At 40.8% G+C, this 26,645-nt stretch overlaps 1 protein-coding gene across 25 annotated transcripts in view; it reads left to right on the forward strand.

The window, feature by feature from the left end:
• The window catches only part of Kalrn (kalirin RhoGEF kinase), a 700,573-nt gene that overhangs the window by 387,190 nt on the left and 286,738 nt on the right, over positions 1-26,645 (forward strand). For all 25 annotated transcript variants that reach the window (XM_017800540.2, XM_029568193.1, XM_029568189.1 and 22 more), the window contains exons 14-16: positions 5,451-5,646; positions 13,919-14,085; positions 21,767-21,886. In XM_017800540.2, the coding sequence (XP_017656029.1) occupies positions 5,451-5,646; positions 13,919-14,085; positions 21,767-21,886 (483 nt within the window). The remainder of the gene's footprint in view (positions 1-5,450; positions 5,647-13,918; positions 14,086-21,766; positions 21,887-26,645) is intronic.

Here is a 26,645-nt window from a genome sequence, read left to right on the forward strand (position 1 = left end):
AGCCGGGCATGGTGGTACATGCCTTTAATCCCAGCACTTAGGAGGCAGAAGCAGGAAGATCTCTGTGAGTTCAAGGCCAGCCTGATCTACGTAGTGAGTTCCAGGCCAACTAGGGCAACAGGGAGACCCTGCCTAAAAAGACCAAAAAAAAAAAAAATCTCAAAATTATTTATACAGCTTTAGTATTCTAATAAGTCACCATTTCCAGTAAATTATCAAAGATCCCTGATGGAAGCTTACAAATCCTTCTGGAATGGGTGGATCTAGAGCTGTCTTCTGAGTACAGAAAATATCAAGGCTCAATGCTATGTTCTTTTCTGTTCTTGTAAAGATGCAGTAGAACAGGGCAGACACAAGCTGCAGTGTTAAATATATGGCTTACACAGGAAAAAAGAATGGTCCAGCCCTCAAGCTCTGCTAGGTACTAGAATGAGTGACCAATATGTGTTGGAAGAACACCTCAGCAGAGGGATCTGGCGTTTATTAAAATGAGAAAACCGAATGCCACATATTGTGTATTGGCTTACAAAATACCCTATTGGAGGAGGGCAATGTAGTATTTTACAGTGATATATTGCTAGTATTTACATAAGGCCACAAACAACATTTTGATCTAGCCAAAAAAGATAAAATCAGTTTAACAGGTTCAAGTGAAGTTAAAAAAAAACAAAAAAAAAAACTGGGTTGCGACTTTTTTAAAAAAGAAGAGGAAGAATAAAACTGGCACTTCTCTGACATGAAAATAACACAGGAGGATAGCCCCAGAAACCAGTTCTTAGAGCAACTTTGTTCATGTAACGCCATGGCTAAAAGATTGGATTTGGAAGCTGAATGCTCAGCGCTTTTTCTAGCTCTGAGTCTATGGCAGAAACAACTTGGCTGCTCAGAGCTTTTGATTCCTTCTATAATTGCTCTGAAGATTAAATAGAAGAAAGTTAGTCAAATGCCTTCCTCACTCTTTCTTTTATAATTGATACACAATTCAGAATAAAGTGTGTTTGTGAACCATGGCATCATCTTCATCATAATCATCACTGGCCTCTAACAAGTACCTCACAACATAACTCTGCAGCAAGTTGTCCAATTCTATAGGTGATAATACAGAAAAAAGATGGAGAGAACAGACCATATGAAGAAGAAGAAAAAGGAAGATAAAAATTTTTTTTTTGGTCTTTTTGAGACAGGGTCTCCCTGTAGCCCCAGCTATCCTGGAACTCACTATGTAGACCATGTATAGAATAAAGCACTCGGAGAAGAGAGGCTAAAGCATTCTTCAAGCCCAAGACCAGAAGAAGACCTGGGGAAGACTAAGAACAGGGGAGCTAGTGGAGAGTCTCTCTGAGAACAGAATCAAAGGTGGTTAAAACTCCCATATATCAACTTTTGGGGCAGCAGAATATTAGATTTGGTAGGTCTATTCTGGTAGGAAAGTCTTGGCCTACTTCCCACTGCCTTTTATTGTCTTTAAAAAAATAAATAAATGTTTAGTTCCTTGTCTAATTCCCTTTTGCCTACCTCTAGAACAAACAATTGTTGGAACAGTAATATTGCCAAAATATCACTCATATTCTAAAACTAATTCAGGAGAGTGAGGAAGACAAGAGGCTACCAGAGCCACCAGGTCCCTAAGCAGGCCAGGAACTGATACAGCACTAATTAAGTTGAAGGAGAAACAAAATAGGCCAACAGAAAGCTGAGTATACCTGGAACCTTCTCTTTCATTCATTTGGTTCAGGCTCTACTTCAAGTTTGACCAGATTCTCCGCAAGTAGAGTTAAATCACCAAGCTCAGCCCGAGCATAGGCCCTGCTTTTCATTGTCTTGTCTCTGTGAGAACAAACTCTCCCATCTCCTTTGTAATGAGATGAGCCAGAGAAAATTGTCTGGTTCTGGGGAGGTTGTGAAGCGCTTGAGACCAGAAGTCAGGACTTGAACAGAATGGGAGGAGGACAAGGGCATTTCAGGGCTACAAGACCAAGGAGGTAGTTGATGGGTCTGAGCTCACTCTCAGGATCAGTAATAAACAAGCTAACTAGTTTTTTACATAGAAGATCATAAGGTACAGTTGGAAAGCTAGCCTTGCTTATTAGCAGTAAGATAAGCTGAAGGTTTGAAAGAAAATGAGCTCCTGTTGTATGTCAGCTTTGTATCCTAGAAAGAAAATAGAGGAAGCCAATGGAAGAATGTTCTTGAGAATATAAAGTACTCAATATTAAAGTACTTATTTAATCTCTAGCCAACATTGAATACATACAAGTCAGACTAATAGATGGCCCTGGCTGTCCATGTTTCAGGAAACCAGAGAAGAGTTCATTGCATAGTGAAGAGCAGTAGGCTCAGGGAGGCAGCCTTGGGAGTCAGGCATTCTCCAGTAGCCCCTTGAAGTCCTTTCTTCAAGCCATGCAGTAGACTTCAACTTAACCTTCCTATTAATACAGGTGGAGGAAGATAAGGAGAGAGGAAGGTGGGATATGGAAACACCGAATATGGACTACTAGACAGATTTCACCTTTGGTTTGGGTAATAATCCCAAGGTACCAGATCTCTAAGCCTCCTTGTCCCACCTGAAGCATCTCAGCCTTCACTGCCCCCACAACCAGGTTACACTCTCCATTTCACAGATTCCTGGCCTAGGGACCCCTCTGGAATCTTCCTATGGCAAAAAAAGATGCTTCATAGGGTCAGTTTCAAGAAAATAAAACAGCAGCTAAAATGGAATGAAAAGACAGGCTCTTCTTTCATCCTGTAGTTTTATCTTTATTCTAATTTCCTGAGATTGCAGGCAAGGAAAAGACTAGAAAATATGGTTTGGGCTATTTTCAAAAGATTATCTCATGAAGGATTTATATCCAAAACATACTAAGGACACTTACAAATCTATAATCAAAAGATAATCCAGATACAAGATGTAGTAGTATACTCCTGTAATCCCAGCCTTTAGGAGGATGCGATGGAAGATTTCAAGTTTAAGGCCAGCCTGGACTATGTAGCAATCAATACCCTATCTCAAAAAAAAAAAAAAACACTTTACAAAAGTAGGCATACAAATGGTCAGTAAAGCATATGAAGTCAGGGAAGTCACCTTAAAACTTCAAAGAAATATGACTTCTCATCTATTAATATCATCAAAATTAAACAGACAATAATAACAGAAGATGATGAGGATGTAGAGCAGCTGGAACTTTCATACATTGTTACTGGGACCAAAACATGTTAGAGTGCCTTTGAAGAACTCTTGACAGTTTCTTAGAAACATACAATTATTCCACTCAAAACCGTGAAAATCCATGCTCACAGAAAGAATTGTATAAGAATTCTTATATTGGCCTTATTTATAACAGCTGATCAGCCAAAGAGAGGATAAATATGTCATGATCCCTCTGGACAATGGAGTCCATTCAGCTGTGGAAAGAAATGAACTACTGACACAAACAACATAAATGGACCCTGAATGCAACATGTTGAGCAAGAGTATACACTGTATGATTTCAGTCATAGAAAATCCAAGAATAGATAAAACTATACCTAATAGAATTCAGAAAGTGCTTCCTGGTGTGAGAAGGGTAATGCTGAGTGGAAATGGGCATGTGTGGGCCCCCCATGGCGATGGGTCTATATTTAGCTTGGGATGATGGCTATACAGATATATGAAATCATCAAAACTCACAGAATTGAGTGCTTAAAATATGTGTATTATGTGTAAATTATGCTCTAGTGTTTTAATATAGAGAGAGAACCTATGTATAAGCCTGTTCATCCTATAAATTACCTCTTATAAATTATACAGTGAAAATTCTCTCTTGTTCTCTGTTTAACCCTTAACTGTAGTTAGAAAGTGTGTTCCTCAAAGATAGGGATCCAACAGAAATTGGTTTTGCCTAACAACCTGCTGGTTCCCAGGTCTCCCAGGTCTCCCCCACAATAAGTAGATACTGAGTTTTCCTTCTGAGCTCAGCAGTTCCCTGAGTTGACCTGAAAAGATCTGGGGCATGCTGTGGGAACCCAGAGCAATACGGAAGTATTCCTACAGTTCCCACATCTCCACTTCAGAGACAGCTACTGTGCTTTCATCTATTTCTGTTTTGCTGGAGAAAAGATCTTACCCTAGACAGCCAGTGAAATCCTATGAGCCAGACAAGCAGCCCCTTGCTTGACTTTCCCAACCCAGTGTGTGTGGCCACAGCATGGGGCATAGCATAGCAGCACTTCTCTCCCTTGCATCTAACCATCTTCTACTTCCTGGTGTCCCCTGATGGCTCTGAAACAACATTTAGTCATTAGAAAGGCGATGCCACCTGTCAGCTGGGATGAGCCCCAGTGTAATGAAAACCACTAAACGAGGACTCTAATGATAGATATGTGCTTAGATTGCTGGACCATGCCACAAACATGTAGTCCAGGAAGACTTTCATATCCATTCCTCAGAAAAGATACCAGTGCTGTTACTTTCACTAGTTGTGGGTATGACATAAGAAAACATCTGAAACTTGATTCATATATTCAGTGAATAATCTGATTCAGTACTTTGGGATCCCTTATCTGTGGATGATTGCAGAGAATGTAAGAAGGTGGAGGACGTGGCCTTTATTTGCAGAGAATTGAAAGTAGATTAGGTGGAATCACCCAAGTTCAGGTGTAGAGAATGAATAAGTTGCTACTTGTGTTAGGGCAATGTTTTCATTATTATGTACTCCAGACTTCATTAGAATCATTACCGTTGTCTAGTAGATTGTAATCTGCTCAAATTCCTAGAGGATTGATATACACATACACCTGGTTTAGTTACTATTTCCAGGTGTCAGTCTTTGTATTAGGAGAGAACCCAGCACAATAGAACACAGAAAGCAGATGGGGACGCTGGCTTTGATATTCACCATCCCTTTAACTGCATACATGACTTTGAGTGATTCCCCAGGCTTCTCTAGCCCTCAATTTCTGTGTCTGAAATAGACTCAGAACCTAGTTTTGAGTGCCTCTTCAATTATGAAATATTTTTGCTGTAACAGTTCTGAGATGATGGATAAAGTGTTTGCAGTCAGTAGAAGACTGAGTTCTTTGCCCACTAGCAAGGCAGACTTTGGTCAGATCATTCCACCTGTCTGAATAAAGGCCAGCTCCCGCTTCTAGACAGCAGACCTGCAATCTCCATGCTGCCTGCTTCATCGGGTCATTGTAAGAGCCAAATGAGATGGATATGCCAAATCTCTAAAAACCATAATTCAGAGCACAAGTGCATGTAGCCATTCTTTTGCTATTGTAGTAGACATTGAAACCTACAGAGAACACTTCTAAAACCATGTGTATGTGGGCGGTTATAATCTAAGGGTTAAATATATGGGAAGCAGAAAGTGAAGGGAGGGTTAGTTGTTAAGGCTTTCAGTCAACAGCTGCAATCTAGCAGCCTCTTGTGAACCCAACAAGTCCTTGCTGATGATGATGGTTCCTCACAGGTAACAGCAGAGCTGGATGCTTGGAATGAGGACTTGCTTCGGCAGATGAATGACTTTAACACGGAGGATCTGACCCTGGCAGAGCAGCGGCTACAACGACACACAGAGCGGAAACTTGCCATGAACAACATGACCTTTGAGGTCATCCAGCAGGGCCAGGACCTGCACCAATATATCATGGAGGTACAGGCCTCAGGTAGGTGCTATTCATTCTTCTGACAGGAATGACAATGCAAACAAAGGCCCCACTTGCCTCCAACTTCTACACTATTCAATTTATTCTACAGACACAGAGAATAGAATTTTTTCTAAAAGCCCCATAATAAAAAAATCAATCAATCAAAAAAAAGAACCCCCACCATTTTAAAGAAAGAAATCAATATGAAGAGCACAAAATGGCTTGCCCAAAGTTGTCCAGTCTAGGCTGTGGGAAAGATGGGGCTAGAATCAGTCACTGGGTACTGAAGGGAGAATGGGAGCATGAATGATGGGTATTAGTGTATGTTTTTTAAAAATGGTAGTGTAGAGAAACAGACCAGGAGCAGTGTGAGGTCCTTGGAGCTGTGCTGCACTGAGTAGCAGGCTCCTGTGCTGTTCAGCTGCCCCTGCTCCCATTATAGTGTCCCTATAGTGTCCCCTGACCCTCCCTTTTCTTCCAGGCAGTCTCCTGAGCTCTGGTTCTAGCATCCCAGAATCCTCAGGTTTTGGTTTTTTTAAATTACTGGCCTGTAGATGAGTTTAAGCAGTGCTGATAAAAGTTCATGACAAGAGCATATCATTTTATAACTTCTTAGAAAAACATGGCTGAGTTGCCCAGATTTTACTACTTTTCCTGTTCAAAACTTACCCAACACATGATTCTTTTACTATACGCCTGCCATTCTCCAAGGCAGCCTTTGCTGGAGCTAGAGAGAGTGAAAGCAATTCAGAAGACTACTGGTCCAAAGGAAAAGAAGCCACTTGTCTGAATCCAGGTCTTCTAGCACCTAGTCCACCCCACTCCATTGTCCTCCTCCTAGGGCCTATTGGCAAGTCCTTTGCTTTCCAGGTGAAAGTCGCCAGGCTGAAGCCATCAGCTCTTTAAATCACAGTTGGGCCACATCCCTGTCGATTGTAAACATTAAAATGAGATTGTCAGGGAGACCTTAGCAATCAGATGGAACTTTACAATATTGTGTTTCTGTTGATGATCTGAAAGTACTATATGACATTCAAAGGAACGTCACTGCTGACCAGAGGAGAGAATCCAGTGAGTTCTGTCTACTTTTATCTTTTTAAATTTCCATCTGTGTTGTAAACAAAATGGTGCTGGCGAGACCTAGGTCAGTTTCAACGTGTGCTGCCACCACTCCACACAGTCCAAGAAGGGTCACGCACCTTCCAGTCTGCCTAGGGACTTTGCTTAGGCTCCATGCTCAAATATTCTGATTTAACTTGCTGCCTTTGAGACAGATGCCAGCAACAAAGTCTTTGGGTAATTGACTGTAGCCAGCCAATGGCCAATGCTTTTGATTAGTTAAATCACAACAGCTGCTGTCTATGAAATGAACTAGGACAGTGGATCTCAGAGTGTGGTCCCCAGGTCAGCATTATTTCAACACTTACTGAAAGTACAAATTAAAGGGTATACACCTAGAGCCCATCACATCAAAATCTCCTGGGATGGGACCCAGCAATCTTTGCTTCTACAAGCCCCGGTGATTCCAATGTTCCTGGCTTGAGGCCCTTGCTGCTCAAGACCCAAGGCTGGGCCTTGGACCAGTGGCACTGACAACACATGGAGCTGGCTAGACATGAAGAATCATGGGCTTTATCCCAGGTTCATGAATATGAATATGAATCTACATAATAACAAATTTTCCAGGTAAATTGTGTATACATTGGAGTTTGAGACAGTATTCTGACACAGAAGCTCTACCTATTCAGGCCCTTACCAGGGAAGGAGGAGTAAGGAATGTAAGGAATGGTAAGGCCTTGTCTGTAGTTGAGAATTTCATCTGCACTTGGGGTTTAGTTTAGTCCTACAGCTGCCCTCATGACACTCCCTATAGCTGGCCATCCAGCTACGGTGAGAGCCATGAGATAAACAGTAGCTAAGGAGATAGACTACGCAGAGCAGCCCAGATACTTGACCTTCATCCTTCTAGAAAGGTCTCAAAATAGATGTGTATGCTGACATGACCTTGTGCAAGCCAAATTCTGTCCCAGAAGCCAAGTATTCATGTACCATGAAGGCTTCTGGGAGCTGGAAATCTCTGAGGACTGTTTGTGACAGGAAGTTGGATGTGCTTGGCATCCATCTTAACCAGGAGGGATGAGTGGGTGAAAATACCCTGAGGCAGATGGGCTGCCCACCTCCACAATATCCTGTTCTACATATGAGTGTTGTTGAAAGAGGTTTGGTTGGCCTCCTCAGCCCTCTCTACTGAGACTGGCTGTTCCCCTCCACCTACCATAGCTAGCTGTTCAGTCTGGCAGAGCATCTGATACGTCAAAGGGATGAATCCATCCATGGGTGTTAGGGAGTCTTGTTCCCTGTCCTTGGCCTGCTCTGTGTCACTCTGGACATACAGCAGGGGAGAGCAGGGTCATGTTGGACCTGGCAGTAGGGTGGGAAGTGGTGGTAGATCCAGAGCAGGACTTGCTTCCCAGTCATGGCTGAGGAATGCAGGACTGCAGATAAAGGACTAGAGTAGTAAGTAACTTAGGGTCAAATAATGTTTGTCTAATGAACTATATTAGGACTAAAGGTAAAATAAACAATTGTCCTAGAAAAAGGACAGTTAGCAAAATTAAGGCTTTTGTTGGCTTTTATCCTTCTCTGCTAAATTAATTAAATGCTTCTGCTTAATTTTTCTAGTAGTTAATGGAACTAGAGAATTTTCATATGCTTATTTTCAAGTGTGATGTGCATAACATTGACCAGCTTTCCCTGAAACCTCTGGTATGCCAATAATTCTAACCAAAGCAAAAAGCCTTGGTATAAGTCAACATCAGGCTTAGGTATGAGGCAAATAGGAACAATATTGCGATCAGCTTCTGTTCTCTCCTCACTACAGCTTTATCTATTTGAACCTCAAGTTAGGAGGTGGTAGGTTTTGCTGTTAGGAAAACATGCTCTCTGAATTCAAGGACAAGTTCTACTACCAATCAGCAGCCTGGCTTTGGAAGTCTCCTTTCTTCCTCTTTAGACTTTAGTTTTAGTCTTATCTGTCTAGTCTCATACATGCATTTGATTTCTCACTCGATGTGAGTTAGCATCTCACCTTTACTAATTTTGCTTCAGGCCCTATCTCCAACAAAATCTGACACTTGATCTTAGGACTAAGATAAGAGCTACATGACCTATGGATATGTTGCTTTTATGGCTTAAAGCATCAATTTCCTTCTTTATGGAATATTTTTAAGTTAAATAATTTTGAAGAGGGCTCAAAAAGATGGCTCAGTGGATAACGTACTTGCCACAAAAGTATGAGGACCTGAGTTTGGATCCCCAGCACCTACATAAAAAACAAACAAAAAAAAAAAACAAAAAAACTGGGCACAGTGGCACACTTCAGTAATCCCAACATTGGTGCAGGGGTAGAGACAAGTGGATCCCAAAATCTCACTGGCCAGCCAGTCTAACACACATATACACAGCCACATACATATGCTTATACATTCAGAGAGGGAGAGAGAGAGAGTGGGCTTTGGCATTTGTGGCAATAATGCTTAGAACTGTGCCTACTAGGAAGAACCCAATCTCAGGATTTGAAAATTCTGTGACTATGAATAAATTATTTTAGAGGGTGTTGGTACTGAACCCAAGGCCTCATATTTGTTGGACAAGTGTTCTACCTCTAGCTCTTTTTGTTTTAACATTTTATTTGGGCACCAACTTTTACTAAGTTGCACAGGCTGGCCTTGAACTCACTCCATAGCCCAGGCAGGTCTTGACTTTGCAGTTCTCTTGTCTTATCCTCCTGAGTAGCTGGGATTACATGCCTACACCACCAGGCCCCAATGTAAATATTCTTAAGATAAATTATGCTTGCAGAGATCATTCTTCTCTCTGAGCATGAAGCTAAGAACACAGATAAGAGATGCTGGGCTGAATCCCAGTCACTCCCTACCTGAGTGTCCTGGAGTGTGTCACCCAATCGCTTTGAAGCCTCACCTTCCTCTGAGAAAGGGTGTCATAGGAAGATTTACCACATGGGGTTGTGGAAAGGATGCAACAGGATCACACACAAGCAAAGAAAGAGCCAGTGAAGTCTAACAATTATCCAGTTGCTTGTACTCCCAAACTGCATCCCATTGTGATTATATATTTTCCAGTAGCTTCTTCAGCAGTGCGAGTGCAGTCTGTACGCTCAAGCCTCTGGAAGAATAGTTACATCTTATTGATAGCACATTTTTAGTAATGATATTTGCTAAATTAAGCAAGAATGAACATCATTGTGGGTGGGACAATAAAAGTAAAAATAATAGACTGCAAGTAATTTTATTTACCTCACAAAAGGAAAAAAAATGGAAAAGCCTGTGCTTTTTCAGGATGGAAGCCCTTCTGGGGTTAGCAGATCCGTGGATGTATTAGAGCTAAGAGGAGGGGAAGAGAGCCTTGATATAAACCAGTGGTTCACAATCTGTCTACACATCTAGAATAATGGGCTGGGCCTCTGCTCAGGGAGTCATCCTTAATTGGTCTGGAATGGGCTCAGACTCTTTTGAAACTTCCCAGGCAGTTCTAAGGTACAGCAGAGTTAACAACACTGATCTTAAAACCTGATTAAAGGTCCTGTAATTTCTAACCTGGTTGTTTATAGAGGAAATGACATAGAAAGATGAGTGGGAGGGGTGAAGAAAAGAGAAAAGAATATGTTTCTCTATTTGAGGCAGACACAGATATTTAACAAAGGAAAAGCTGAAAACCTCATAGATACAGACCTGTAACCAGGAATGCCCAGCTCAGGTTCTCCACAGAGCTGCCTCCCTTATTGAGAAAATAGAAGTGATACTACAGGCTGGGATAGGGTGGGGCATTGCTCGGTAGTAGAATACTTACGTCAAATGCACAAGGTTCTGGGTCCAATCCCAAGCACCACAACAAAATTAAAATAGTAAAACAGTACCTTGACCTGCTAGCCAAGGAAAATAGAGTGACACATTGTTGTTAGCAGTGACCATGAGCCCAAGGGAAAAAAATAAAACATCAGGAAGTGCTCCTTGCAACTGAATGTAGCATGAGAATATTGGTCCCCTGGCTGTGGCCACTGCCACCTTACCTGTAGTTAAGAACCCTGGTTGTGGGGCTGGAGAGGCGGCTCAGAAGTTAAGAGGACTGGCTGCTCTTGCAGAGGACCCAGCTTCAATTCCCAGCACCCACACAGTGGCTAACAACCTTCCATAACTCCAGCTCCAGGGGACTCCAACACCATCTTCTGGTCTCCGCAGGCATTGCACTTACATACATGCAGGTAATACACTCATACACATAAAATAAAAATAATAAATAAAATATTTTTTAAAAGACTAATATATCCATTCCTTGTTGGAAAAACACATGTCTTTCTGTACTGTTCAGAGCCCTAAAGCAAGACAGGTAGGTCTGTCATTAAGTTGAGGGCAGCTCTGTCAACAGAAGCAAAGTCTACTTGGTGTTGATGGCTGGATACTTTCCAGGTGATAGGCTTCAGCTGGGACTCACACCAACATATGAGGAGCAAGGGAAGGGAGAATGGGGTTTCTGTTCAAAGTCTGGCTAGGATGAGCCCTCATGTTCCTCTCATTCAGTCCACCTGCAATGGGAGGTGTCACTGAGGAGTGCGGGGGTCAAGTCAGCATTCTCTTCATCCTTTGTATTTCCTGTGTTCATCCACATAAAACAATATCAAGTGAGACAAATGGAATTGTAAGACCTGAGTCTTGGCGCAAGTGGTCACCTGTTCCTGACATCCTGAACAGGAACTGGCCTCCTTGATGGGTTACAACCCTTGAGTGGCCCTTCACATATGATATGGCAGGGGTCAGTCATGAGCTTTCCAGAAAAAGACAAAGCCTAGTACTGAATACTAGAGAGGTGTGCAGAGTAAAGTTGAGCTGGAATCAGCACACACTATAACTGGAGTGAAGAAGAGATAGATTTGAAATTATACTTTCAGACTCAGCATAGGACCAGAGGTCATCCCCCTGCCAAGCCCTGCAGAGGAGAACTCTCTGTCTCTCTCTCTTTCTCTCTGTCTCTCTCTGTCTCTCTGTCTCTCTCTCTGTCTCTCTCTCTCTGTCTCTCTCTCTGTCTCTCTCTCTCTCTCTCTCTCTCTCTCTCTCTCGTCTCCCCCCTTCTTATTTTTATTTCATTCCAGAAGATGCCCTACCTACTTCATCCTCCTGGTAACTGAAAATAGCAACCCAAGGAGGTTGGCTGCCAAAAGAACAAGCCGTTCTTTTCTGTCTCCCACAGATATTTCAGGAGCAGGGACTTGGAATTATGAAACTCACAGAGAAAAATAAACATGAAAAGATACTGAAATTATTATCATGTAACACCAGAAAATATTTTTTCCCACCCTCCCGTACTGTCCTTATATAAAACACTATTTTTTGCCTCCAGAACTGAATTTTCCCTAGTGTGGGCAGACTTGCCTTGTGTTCCCCGGATGCAGGCTGCAGGTGTGTTGGTGGAGGCAGGGGTGTGTTCTGATGGTATATCAAAGTAATGACAACATCTTCCAAAGGAGATCTATTTTATAGGTGGCCATTTGTCAAGATTTGTGTGTTTCTTTGGGAACTTGCCTGCTGGGCTTCTGAATCTGAACCCAATTATTGGTTGGGTCTCTCCTCTTGTGTGTCCCCCACAGTATGTAAATATGAGGACCAAAGATGCTTTTGGTCGTGGATTATAGGATGAGAAACCAGGGCAAAGATTTGAATAGAACTTTGAGGCTACATGGCCAGATAGAGTTGAGGATCAGGAAAGACGAGCAGTCCTGAGTTAAAACTTTTCCAGAGCTAAGAACCTGGGCGAGGCTGAACCTGAAATAAGTAGACAATCCGAATCAAGAAACAGCATGAGTCACAATTTGCACCATAAACTGGAACCAAGAGGGCATGAAGGTAAAAAGACTAAAAGCTGAAACTTTAAGGTGAGAGCCAGGAGCTGGCAAAGCCATGGAAGTAGGACTATATTTGTTGTGTGTACACTGATCTACAGTGATTGTGTGCATGACATATGTACACAATAAATATGTATGCCTGAGATGGATGCTTTTTGTATATTATTTCATTTAATCCTGCAGTGTGTGTAGGAGGTATGTAGCTTGGGAAAATCCTAGTTTACGTATGAAGCAAATGAAATGTTTGAAACCTAAGATAACTTGTGCCAAATCAGGATTCTAACTCAGGACTTCTTCCAACGCTAATACGCATTGTTGTTGCAAGTGAAATAAGGACACAAATTCAAGCCACTACCAGGCCAAAAAAAGAGAGAGATGAAGTGAGTCCCTTCACTTCATCCCACACTTATTAATGATCCTTTCTAAAGCAGAAATCCATTGGAAGCAGGCAACTTTGCGCTGGTAAATAGGAACATTGAATGGTCAAAGAAGAAGGTGCGTACACTTCTGCACTTGAGTGTCAGGAGAAGTATGCAGAAAAGCTAAACAGGAAGGTGGACAAGGAGATAGCCATAGCTTTTGCCTGGAAGATACTGACTGGAGCTCCCATTCCAGACTAGCAGTTTATCAATTTTGGGTACTATGTTCATAAACACTGGGAATGCTTGTCAGCAAGTAACTGACCTTATAACTGCTTTGAGTCAGTAGAACAAAAAGTAAACTCTCTGTGTGGGCAAAACTTAAAGGTGATGGTTTTTCTGAATGGATAACACTCAGTGTCCCTGTGGTACTGTTGGGGTATATTTATCAGATCTATTTCAGAGGAAGGATATATTTCTAAGTGTTGATTTCTTAGGAGAACTAAATTGATGGCTAATAAAATCCTTACCCTCCAGCTTCTTTCGTCTAATCATAAATTATATCTGACCAGAATGTGTTCTGGGCAGGAGTATCTGAGACCAGGTCCTTTTGACTTGGCTTTATAATTTCCAATATGATCCAGTGGTGTGCTTGCAAATCTGGGTATAGGCAAGTCTCCAAGCAGGAGCTGCTGGGGCTGTCTTGCATAGGGATGAACTTCCAAAGATACGGGGCCCTCTTTGTCTCATGCTTATAATAAGGATCTGGTCTTATCTGTTGAAAATTGCTTCCCAGGCAAAGGATCCATTTATTCTAAAGAATTGGCATGGTCCAAGCATCCTAGCAAGGGCCCAGGGCCAATTACTGGATCTGCCCAGTTATACAGAGAGATGTGAGAGGTTGGGAGGGTGCTGATAATGGCCTCTCCAAAGTCCAGCTTTCTTACACATATTAGAGCAATGTTGGCATCACTATACTACCTTGTTTTTTAATTGTTTGCATTTTTTAAATCAGGAATTGAGTTAATCTGTGAAAAAGACATTGATCTGGCAGCTCAGGTACAAGAGCTACTGGAGTTTCTCCATGAGAAGCAGCATGAATTGGAGCTCAACGCGGAGCAGACCCATAAGCGGCTAGAGCAGTGCCTCCAGCTGCGGCACCTCCAGGCTGAGGTCAAACAGGTGAGCTCGCCTGCCTGGCAACTGCCCTCCTGCAGGGAAAACACAGAGCCACAGGCATGCCCTCTAAGTTGCCAGACCTTGGAACAGAAGCAGAGGTGTGGACTAATTGGATTAATTTTTGAAAGCCTGGTTGTTGTCACAAAAGACCCAGTGATGCAGTGGCTCAAACTACAAATGCATTATTTCTCTCCTATACTATATAATCTAGGAACATTCCAGAGCATTGTCAGATTATTGTGTCTCTGAGCTGAATCTTGCCCTTCCCTCTTATGTCTGATTCTGTTGCATAGTCAATGAGAAATGCAAATCCTTACTCAATAAACAGAGCCAGGTTGATCTCTTGGAGCATGCCTGTGCCTAGTCTAGCTCCTGACACAGTTGGTAAGTAGTGATTAAATAGTGGCAACTATCATTGCTTCCAGTGTGTGCATATGGTTTATAAAAGAACATCTCTGGTGACCAGGGATAGCTCAATGAGAAAGTGCTTGCAGCACATTTTAAAATATTACTATTATGAGTTTGAATCACTAGTACCCACATAAAGCCAAGCATGGCAGAGCACATGTACAACCTCATGATGGAGGTGGGTGGTAGAGATGTGGATTCCCAGAACTCACTGGCTAGTCAGTCTAGCCAAATTGGTGAGCTCCAGGTTCAGTGAGAGACCCCATCTCAGAGAATAAGATGGAGCCAGGTGTGATGGCACACGCCTTTAATACCAGCACATGAGAGGCAGAGGCAGGCAGATCTCTGTGAGGGCAAGGCCAGGCTGATCCACATAGTGAGTTTCAGGCCAGCTAGAGCTACAGGGAGACCCTGTCTCAAAAAAAACAAAACAAAAAGAGAAAGAAAAGGTGGAGAGCAACTGAGGAAGGCACCCAGCATCACACACACCCGCACTCACATATGAACACACACACATGTCTGCACTCACATGAACACATACACACATATACCACACACAAACACACAAGAACATTTGTGCCCATTTAAAAGTTGATGTTAAAAATGAAAAAGGAAGTCTTATCTGCATAAGACAGTATGCCAGGCATTTACTGGAGAACTTACTCAGACCTCCAGGAATGTATACACAATGACCAATGGCACATTTGTAAATATTGCTATTTTGAACAGATTGAATACCAATTATTGTAAATACAATGAATGGGGATTTCTCTTGGACAAAGTCAGATGGAAGAAGTAAAAAATATATGAATAGTTCTACTCTGTATGCCTTTTCCATCCCCGCCAGTCTTCACAGCTACTCTCTGAAGCAGGCACACTAGTCCCATTTTACAGATGAGACCACTAATACTTACACAGTCCAGACAATGGTCCTGAAGAGGAAGAAACACACCACTACCCTCCAGGCATCAAGGAATGCTTTCTAGCAGGGTAGATACCACCTCACTTCAGTGGTTTCTGCTGTCTGCTCCACTCTCTCCCAGAGGACCCTGTGCTCTGCTTCTCAAGGCAGAGCCCTGGCACTAGAATTATTCTAAGCAGAGAGGCATCTACTCTTAAACAGTTTTTTTTTTTCTTATATGCCCTGGCAGTGGGAGTGCCTAGACCTAAATTTATTAACTTAGCAAAAATGTGCCATATATTATTTAACTGTTGCTCAGCTACTTATTTTTAGGATAACCCTTGCTGTATCACACTTGTTACACTCTTAAATATCATGGTGGGTAAAATGTTCTCCACTTCCCTTCTCTTCCAATCAGTGCTCAGTCAGAACTCACATACATGCTGCACTGACGATCGGTGATTCCCACTCCTGGCTTGGTCACAGAGCTGCCATCCAGATGTTCTCAGTTTAATCACACTGGGGTCACACCTGAGCTTCCAGAGAGAACTGTTATTCCCAGGGACACAGTGAAAATGCCATCAGACTTATAGCAGTAACAAAGATACAAATTTTAAAACACTCAGGACCCATGATAGTACTGTATTTTCCTACTAGAAGAAAAGACAGTACTTCCTTTTTATTTATGATCTCACGCTAAGAGAACAGGGCCTTGGGGAAAAGTGATGTTATGCTTACTCTACAAGTGAGGAAACTGAGGTATCATAGGATCAGAGCACAGCAAGGGCCTCTCAAGTCATTAGCTGAGACTTGAACCTAGACTTCAAGAAGCCAAGGTTTTCCTTTGCGGAACCCCACAAACATTGTGCATGCAGAAGCCATAGAGAGAAGCCAGCAACAGAACACACTGAGACTTCTGTGGCTCACCAGCACCATGTCTGAGAAGACACAGGGGTAGCCTAGGCTCCACACAGAGTAGCACCTGCCTGAGATCAGCAAGGCCCCGGCATGTTACCAAGTCTTCTCTGCTCTCATGCCTGGTAATCATCAGTAGCAGATAGAAATGAGCATGTGAACAAAACAGATAACAGAGACAGCATTCCTACTTGATTTTAAAGCAAAACCTATAGTTTTGCTTTTGATTTTTATTTATTTTTGCAGCAGCAATAGTAGAGTCAACTCTTTTCCTTGACTACTTTTAAAATGAAATTTTTGTTCTTCACGTGTATGTTCTTTATATGGGGTAGAGACTACAATGATGTAAGGTCGTTTGCCAAATGGAGAACTAGGCTGTCTATATGTAAATAAACCTGGCTTGACTAATAGCTATATACATTCCCTTTCATGATTTGGAAGACAAATTTTTCTTCTGCAGGTGCCTACTTGACAGCATGGCACAGAGGACTCACAGGAGAATAGTAGTTCAAATCTCTATAAGAATGTTTGTCTGATGCTGGAGAAACCCACAAAGGCCTTTGCAAAGGACAGCAGCCTTCCAATGCACCAAGGGACAGCTGTTTGGTTAAGCCACCATGCCTCATTAGGCAGACTTGTTTTCTTTGTCAGGGCAAGCACTTTCGTCAAGGATCTGTCTGATTCAGTTTCAAAGAAAGCATTTGTGTCTGATGGAAATTGGTGTAGCAGGAAATATTGATTTCGAAGCTGTTGACTCTTGGAAAAGGGAGTTAATTTAGATGTCAGTATTGATCAGAGAAGCTAAGTTTAGATGGTGGCTAGAGTTTTTTCTTCTGAATATACTCTTTATAAAAGAGAGAAAAAAGGCACTTTAATTGAAGTGCCATTAATGGGAACAAAAAGTAAGGGGACAGTAGTGTACTATGATATAGCTCTGTTGTTGGGGCTTGTATGGTAAAGGTTTGGATTTGACTGTGTGGCCATCTAAAGTGTAGTTATCTGGAAATTATATTAAAGTAGGGCTTTGAAGAGTGAGGAATTCATAGACATTAGACTACAATTTATCTTCAACTATTTAGAACAAATGAAACTGATGAATGCCACTGACTTCTTTCTTAGTGAACATATATATGTAAGACAGGCAGTATACATACCTCTGGAGAAATGCGGACCCTGAAGGAAAAACACTCCACTGATTACACACATGGCCCAGGTTCCCAGACCACCCACATGCCCCTCCAATTACTCTCTAGACCCCACAGAATCCTCTGATTGCTTCCAGGAAAATTACTACTCTAGTAAATATGACCTTATATCTATTAGATAATTCAGGAAGAATTGGAAAAATGACTTAATGGCATAAAACAGAATGAATTTCCATATGTATTTTTGTAAAGCAGTGAATTTAACAGAAAATAAGCTAAAGTTTCTTTATAAAGTATTAAGTTGCTTCTTTGGGCAAAATTCTGACCAGAATTCACATATGATCAGGATAGACAATCAAAACAAAGAAAAATATATATTAGCCTGATCTTATACTTCTGTGAGGATTACTGTACTCAGTTCTGATGACTATATATCAAAGTTAGAAAGGAGCTGAGGTAAAGTGAAAAAAAGAAAAAGCGAGAAGGTTACAAATTCCATCCTTTTGTTTCCAAATGGAGATAATTAACAGGACATATGGTATAGGGGCACAGTCTATAAAACGATAAAGAACAAATGCATACAATTCATGTGAACTTTCAGAACTAAGGAACTCTGGAGTTGGAATAGACTCCTTGTTGGCAGATAAGGAGCTTAAGAATTTCTTTTGTGGCTGGAATTGCAGAAATAGCCATGCCTTGAAAGAGGTCATCTACAATAGCAGTCCATAGTGTCAGTTGCCCTGAAAGCAACTTCATGAATTATGGTAGGTATGAGCTGGAAAACAGTCATGTGCAAGGCACTTTCCCAGCCTACAAGAACAAAGTCCAGGCTGCCCAGCTTAAAGGCATCATCATTTATGGATAGCCATGTCTCCTGATTTTGGTTTATCTGACCCTCTTGGGGTTGAATATGTAATCAATCTGCATTTTTTGTTTCCCAGTAAGCAGAGACTAGGCTAAATTCTTCACCTAGCTCTTAAGTCCCCAGACAGTAGTATTCTCCCAATCTCTTATGTCAACCTACCCAGTATTTTTCTGAAATCTCATGAACAGAGGGGCACTCTTTATATTTTAAAGAACTGTGGAATGTTAGAGCAGGAAATGGCCTTTGAAGATCATCTAACTGTTTCAATTACTGTATCCTTGCTACAATAAAATAACCTGACAAAAGCAACTTAAGGGAGAAAGGGTTTACTTTGACTCACAGTTCCAGAGAGATACAGCCCATCATGTCAGGGAAGGCATGGCAGCAGGCAGGAAAGGTATGCTGTCAGGAGCAGCTGGCTGACTGCTCACATTGCATCAGCATTCAGGAAGCAGAGAGTGAACAGAAAATAGGGCCCCCAGCTATAAAGCCTCAAGGCCCATTCCCAGTGATCCATGTCCTCCACTGCGCTCTACCTCCTAAAGGTTTCACAACCTTCCCAAACAGCATGTTGGGAAACATCTTGGGACCAAGAGTTCAAACACATGAGCCTATGGGGGACATTTCACGTTCAAACCACAACCTAGCCCATTAAGTAAATTATTACTTCAAATGACTGATTAATGTGAAATGTTAATATAATTATTTCAAAAATACTTTTCATTAAGAATTTCATTTTTATCCTTACCCTTTTGTTTAGGAAAGGAAAATGTTCACATTTTTCAGATGAGAAAGCTGACCTCTTAGATTAAATCATGTTTCCAAAGTCACACACTTTGAGATTAATAGAATTAATATTTTCACATTTTAGTTACAATATTCCTTCTACTATCTAACATACATTTGGATGCTCACAGGATAATCACTAACAAATTTTATGAACCAGGAAGATAAAAAGAACCTGATTTTTTAAAAAGTTATACCAACAGGATGATCAATGATTAGAATACAAAGAATAATGGTGGTAACAACCTAAGAAACTAATATTGCAACGAAATGTGCCAACAAACTCGATTATTAAATAAAGTTCAATATATCTTTTTTCTTCTTCTTCTTCTTCTCATTGGAAGAAATATAACTGAAGAATCACATTATCTGTCTTTGTTCCAAACAGAAAATTGTCACTAGCACCAATACCACCATCATCATCAAACTCTACATTTTCCAGGGCCTTGCATCAATCTGTAATACAAAAAGGAGAGATGCAGTTAGCCCTGTTTTATGAGTGAGACAGCTGAGGTTCTAGGAGGTCAAGTGATTTTTGCTAGGAAAGGAGCAGAGTCGGGTATTCTGACTTCCTATTTTATGCTTATTCCCTGCATTACACCAGTTCCACTTCCAGGACTGATTCATTCATGGGACTCAGTCTCACCCTGGATTAAAGCCATGGATTTAAACTGCCATGCATTTTTGCATTCCTAAAATAAAATCTTTAGGACTCAAAAGTCCTAGAATGCCTTTATAAACGCACTTGGGAGGTACAAATGAACAGGGATATGGTGTGATTTAATGAAAGAAGCAAAAACTGAAATGCATGATATTGCTCAGTGGAAAAGGTGGTAAATGGGTATCCACCACCATAGCTACAACTGATGTTTTTATTTGGTTGGAACTAGAGAGAAAACTATTCTAGCAAGACTTATGAGAACTAAATGAGCATTGATTTGTGATGCACATGCAGAAGATTATTTTCTGACACCAACAAATCAATCTCCAAACCAAGCAGAAATCAGTAAAACATGAGAGAAGGACCTAATTCAAAATGTACAATATCAGTTCCATTTTCCAAAGAAATGAAGCATTTGGGCATGCAGGCTATGAATGCATCTACCCAAACTTAAAGGCAGCTTTTCAAAGTCATTAGCACCTACAGTCAGCCAGCCACAGTCCACAAGGGACAACAGGGATTTCACACATACATGTTGAGCAGTTATCTCCTGTAACTAATTGCTTTACAGATTGGCATCTCATCCACAATCTGCCAGACTGATGGTGAATTAATGTCTCAATCCAAATTGCCCAGCTCCAGAGGAATTATCCCCCACCCCATGTTATCTATATGCAATAAGACATCAGTCATTTTCTGCCTGGAAATGAAATTTGCAAGATGCCTGTGAGAGTTATGGGGCAGGAGACCAGGCCTAGTGCTTTCCAGTTGTTTAACATAAGAAAGTGAAGGGAATTGGATCTAAAAGCAAATCTGAAATAGATTATGGTGCCTTCTCCTTTGGCAAGGAGTAACAGATAGATGGTATTTACTCATTTTGAAATTTCAGAAAAAAATGTTATTTCCTCATCAAGCAAAGGTCTCAGACTGTCTAGAAAAGAAGATACTTGGCAATGTTCTGGTGATCAGACACCAGGTAGGTTTTCAGAGCCTGGCTCTTCCCACTGGATTATTTGTGCTGACTCTGTTAGCTGAAAAATTACCACATCTCCATGTCCTATTCACAATACTCGTTCTTGCTCCCTCTATCCTGATATTTCCTACTTTAGTTTTCTTTCTTCCAGTATGTATTAGGGCCCCTAGAAGTTATATTCAGGCCAACCATAGCCACTGAGTGACTTATGTTGATTATTTACTCTCCCTTTTTGCTCATTATGAATGCATATATTACTCATGCTCTTTCACTTGTTTCCTCTGTGCTTCCTCCTTCCTTTGTGTCATGTACCTACTCAAGCCTATCTTGTCTTGGCTATTATGTAAGGTAGAAGCAGTAGGGTCCATTACTCACATGTGACTTGGGTAATCTTCATTACTTTCAAGACATTACAATGCTACACCCATTATATGGACTGTGTGAGATTAATATTGTAACTAATAGATTATCCCAGATTTGGAGGAATTTACATTCTAAGGGAGAGATAAAATATAGGTTGAAAATGCAGCTCATGGTGAGCCCCATAAAAGTGATATATAGAAGATGGTATGACCATACTAGATGAAGAAAAGATTGTTTCTAACAAGAGTTGGTGAGGTGTGGGAGATTTTAAGAAGTTGTTAAACAGGGCCTTAAAAAAGAGAGAAATAAAGAAAAGAATGTCAACTATTGGAATTTATTTATACCATTCTGTGTTCCAAAAAGAACTTCAGATACACATACAGTACAACTAGATGAAGTAATGTTAATTAATTTGATGGGTACGTTGGGATCACAGGGTGACAAGAGGAGGAAGTGATGTATGGTGCTGAGTACAAAGCTGGTACATAAAGTAAGTGCCTTATGGCACCAGACACTGGTAAGATTGGGGAGATGACCACTTAAGACCCTTGCTGTTCTCTCTCTAACAGAGGATAAACGATAGCCCTTTGGTTAAAGTGGCCATAGAGAAGGAAACAGCTCTGGAGATGATGTAGCCATTCACCTGTGTGGTTTCTTGGGTCCCTAGGTCCTGGGATGGATCCGCAATGGAGAATCAATGCTGAACGCCAGCCTGGTCAACGCCAGCTCTTTGTCTGAAGCAGAACAGTTGCAGCGGGAGCATGAACAGTTCCAACTAGCCATCGAGGTAACACCCAAATCTGACTGCACTGTTTTCTGTTCCCCTCTGTCCCCTGGCCTTGGACAGAATGGCTGTCTGAGATGTGGGCATTCCTTCAGGTGAGAGAGCTCTTGCTCTTTCTAGTGAAATAATCCAGGGAACCTTCCTAGTACTCAAGTATTACTAGGGAGGCAAGTGCAAGGGTTCACTCCACCCCAAGAAGGCTCCCAAGAAATATCAGCAGTCTCATAATCACACTTCGAATGACTATCTTTGCTGCTCATTGGTGCCTTTGACCTTTAAGACCTCTGACAAGTTGAGAGTTTTACTCATTAGAGACTATGGGCCAAGTGAAAAATGCAAAGCCGAAAGGTAACATGGCTTCCAACTGAAGATCACTAAGAAATGAGAATAAACAAATGTGCAAGTCAATAGTAAACTAGGATTCTATTTTTAAACACTTGGTGTGTAGATCAGAATCTGCCTTTAACAAGGGCTATAAGCATTGGAGCAGATTTCACCTGATAGTTTGCTTACTGAAAGTGATTGTTCAGTAATGCTGGCAGAAGTCATATTTGAAGAATAAACCACAACTAGAAATTCACTGGGATAAAACTCTACTTAGGATAATCTAATATAAATGTCACCTTGCTTTAAATAATAACTTTAATTATCCTTTCTACTGGAACATTCTCTTTTCAAAGAGACTTAAAAAGATTGCTTCACAGTAGTGTCCGAGAAGGAATAGGAAATGGGGCCTGTATTAAAAAAAGAATAATTTCAGTTCCAATGGAAAAAGAGACAAAAAGTAAAAAATTTCAGATACTTCCTGCTTGTGGTTCAGTATAGAACTTTGCCTGCTTTTGAGTGTGTAAGAACTACAATGGTGTCATTTTCTTTTAAAATGACCGCTAGTCTATGCCCATATCATCCTGACTGTACTGGATTTAATCTAAAAATGACCACTCGTAAGACTTTTTATATAATAATGGTAGGAAAATAATAAAAGTTAATTATCTGTGCTCATAAATTCTTTTAATGTGGTAATCTACTAATTGCTAGCTATTTTTAAACTAATATTGATTGAATTCAGCTGTTTAATTCCAGAAGCTGTCTACATGCATAAACATGGCATTAGGATGAATGGCATGTTTCCATGAGATACTTGGTATCTTCTTAGGAACAATTATTAGTGCTAGAAGTACTGTCTGAAATTTGAGATTTAAAACTAAACTATATATTGCACACACAGTGTGAATGAATTATTTTCTAAGGAGGAACTAACCAGAGGTGAGGAGTTTATGTCTCTATTACAATTTACTGACACTCCCAAATATGATAGTGGTAGGAGCTATTCACTGTAAAGGAAAGCCTGGATTCGGGTTGAATCAGACAGTTTGTGGTCAAGTGCCTGTAGGCTTAGGCAGCAGAGTAGAGGGAACAGACTAGAGGCATAGCATGAAACTGGGGAATTCAAGCAGAGGTAAGGCAATGCTTGGTCATCTTCTTCCTTGAATGAGATTTACATGCCCTGTCACGTGGTTAAATTTCCATGTCCTTAATCAAAAGTCTGGCAAGTAAGTCCAGATGTCATGGTACACTTGAGTGTCTCAGTGAGCTGGCAAGAAAGGATGGGTAAATGTTTTCACAATGTACTGAAATACAAAATCCCACATGACTCTGTGTGTGCTAATATGCATTATGTAGTATGTGCTGATTCCTGAGAGATGCTGTTATATTCTTACATAGTTCAGGCTTGCTAAAGATAAATGCCTCCTAATCATCCCTGGGTTTTTGTGGGGGTACAGCTTGAGTTAGCAACTGATGCTAAGCTATATATATAACTCTAAGCTTGGTGTCTACAGTCTCAAGAGGGGTAACAGAACAGATAGGATTACTGAAGCATCTGGTAATGGGAATCTGCAGCATGGCTAGAAGAACAAGGATCCCAGAACCCAAACTGCAGTATGTGCTCCTTCTCCAGGCAGCCTGGGCTTCTCTGTTAATAGAAACTTAGGCCAGGCTCTGCACCAGGAGAAAAATATACCAGGGAGGATGTAAGCAATTTAAAATTTTTTGAGACAGGGTCTCACTATGTAACCCAGGCTGGTCTCAAATTCACTACATAGCCCAAGCAGGATTCAAACTCATGGCTATCCTCTTGCCTCTGCCTCCTGAGCCCTAAGGGATTTTAGGTACGTGCCACAACACCTGGTGGAAGTAAGCCATTTTAAAGGGAATGTAAGTAGCCTAGTTTGGCTTTCCCCATTTGCCAGTGTTATTACAGGCCTTTACTGATTGCTGGAGGAGGCTGTGGAGGAAAACATAATTTGCCTTCCTAGAACCTAAGAAAGAAAGCTAAAGAGTTCCATAGGGAAAGCAAAATAGTTATTGATAAGATGGTGATAAAGTTTCTTGTGTAAACTAAAACAGTTTTAAGAGTGAAGGAGGTGCCAGGTAGAGAGATAGCATATTTGTAATCCCAACACTCCCAGAGTCTGAAGCAGCAGCATTGAAAGGCCACCCTTGGCTATATGGTGAGGCCCTATCTCAAAACAAAACAAAAAGTGGAGGGAATTATTAATCATTAAGCTAAAAAAAAAAACCAAGCAAACAAACAAAATAACTAGATATACACTAGAATAGAGAGTCTGAAAGAACAGCAATGAAAAGCCACCCCTGGCTATTAGGGTAGGGCCTTACTCAAAACAAAACCAAAAGGGGAGGGAAATAATTATCATTTAACTAAAAAAAAAAACCAAGCAAACAAACAAAATAACTAGATATACACTAGAATAGGATATATGCTAAGCCTCACTTTTGTGGTTTTCCCCTGAAAGATCAGAATTTTTAACCGGACATAGCCTTAGTATCAGGAAAACTTCTTCAGGGGATTCAGAATAGAAAGCCAAACATAGTAGCACCTAGAAGCAGTGTAGCTTATTAAGCAAACTTTATTATTATTTGCTCATACCCTAGATACAGCTGGTGTGGTGTGTCTTCAGGAACTGTGAACTTCATAGAGAGAAGCTCAATTTTAAAATCCGTTTTTATTTGAAATCCTCTTATGCATTTTAAGCATAAATATTATGCCGGAAAAAGTAGTTAAAAACAGGATAATAAATTCAATTGATTCCGTTCAATTTTCTTGTGCTTACTCCTACTAAATATTAATGGCCTTGTTAATCCATGTCTTAAAATATAACACTCAATAGGATTAGATAATAAGGACTAGAAATAAATGCAAAATAATGACTTAAGCCTAGCAAAGCAAAGATTATGCAATGTGGATAGGGATTTATCATTTAGGAAATTAAAGAGGAAGGAATTCTCAGGACTGTTACATAATAATGAGTTTTAAAGTAAGGAAGGACTTCATTATATAACATAAATTTAGGAAAATCAAGGTTACATCATCACTCTCTGGGGAAAAGACATAATTACAGGTTTGTGATGACAGTTATATGCTGGTTTATGTGTTAAGGGCAGATGAGATAATTATCATAATCACTAATGTTCATCTGGTGAACTTTCCTCCAAATGAGAAATCTTATAGATTCCACTCTAATCCTAGAGATAAAGTAATGTGCCATAATACCATGGAAAGAATATAAGTTTGAGAATGGTCAAACCCTAGTCTTCTTTATGGGTTCATCATGTGCTTGGTTACATGTTTTGGGGCAAGTCATTTAACTTGCTATGCCTCGGTCCCTTAATTTTTGAAATTCTTCAAAAATTGGATAAGTGACAGTTATTTGAATGATTTTCCTACTATGACAGTTTTATCTTCTAAGCAAACAGGAGCCCACCATGCCATAGCTAAGTGATATAGGAGTTCAGAAAAGGACAGATTTCGAAGAGTTTCAAGCCATCTAAAAAGGCCTCATTGAAGGAAAACAGATTTGAGGCAAATCTCAAAAGAAAGCTGGGGCACTGGCAGGGAGTAGTGGGCATCTGCCAAAGGCAAGAAGGAAGGTAGCAGAAGTGGCAAAGTTTGTGGTATACTTTCAAAAGGTTTTGGGAAGTAAGTGTAATTGATATTGTTGTGTATGGTTAGGGACCGTGTTGTGAAGGGCTTTTATGACAGATAGCCAATTTGAACCTAGTTTCATAGCAATGAAGAAGCCACTGAAGGCTTTTGAACTGAGAGGAGATGATATTCATAAAATGAGATGTTTAGAGCTGGAAAGGATAAGTCACTTAACGCAAGCACTTCCTATTCTATCAAATTAAACTGTCAAAATGTAAATGATGAACCCAGGATGTGGCTTAGTGGTAGAGTGTGTGCTTGGAATCTTCAGGGCCCTAAGATATATCCTCAGTATCATATATGAAAATGAAAAGAAAAGAAAACATTGTAAGGAATGGATTTATGGATTAGAAATGGAAGGCAAGAAACCTAACCAGATTACCCCCATAGAAGTCTATGTATAAAGCAGTGAGGGCTAGGCTGAAATGGAGGGATAGGGATCAGCAATCAGAGATGAGGTCAAGGATGAGTCAAGATTGCTATTCTAGGTGGCAGAGGAAAGTGGGGAGAGGAACACCAACATAACCAGCCAGTGACTACAGGAAAACTGCTTTAAAGGGATCGGGTCTAGTTTCTACTGAGACTCTGACGGAAGGAAAGGCCTTCTGCTTTCTGGAAAGATGACTTCTTTAGCTGAGAATACACTTTGCAGCAGGTAGACATAGAACAAATGGATAGAACAGAGCAAATGCTCAAAAGGTGAGTGGTGGGTTCCCTTGCATCAGGAAAAAAATTACAGAGGAGGATCAGACATCA

The sequence above is a fragment of the Nannospalax galili genome, unplaced genomic scaffold, assembly GCF_000622305.1.
Source record: "Nannospalax galili isolate Female #2095 unplaced genomic scaffold, S.galili_v1.0 scaffold18, whole genome shotgun sequence".
In the NCBI taxonomy this organism is placed as follows: Eukaryota; Metazoa; Chordata; class Mammalia; order Rodentia; family Spalacidae; genus Nannospalax; species Nannospalax galili.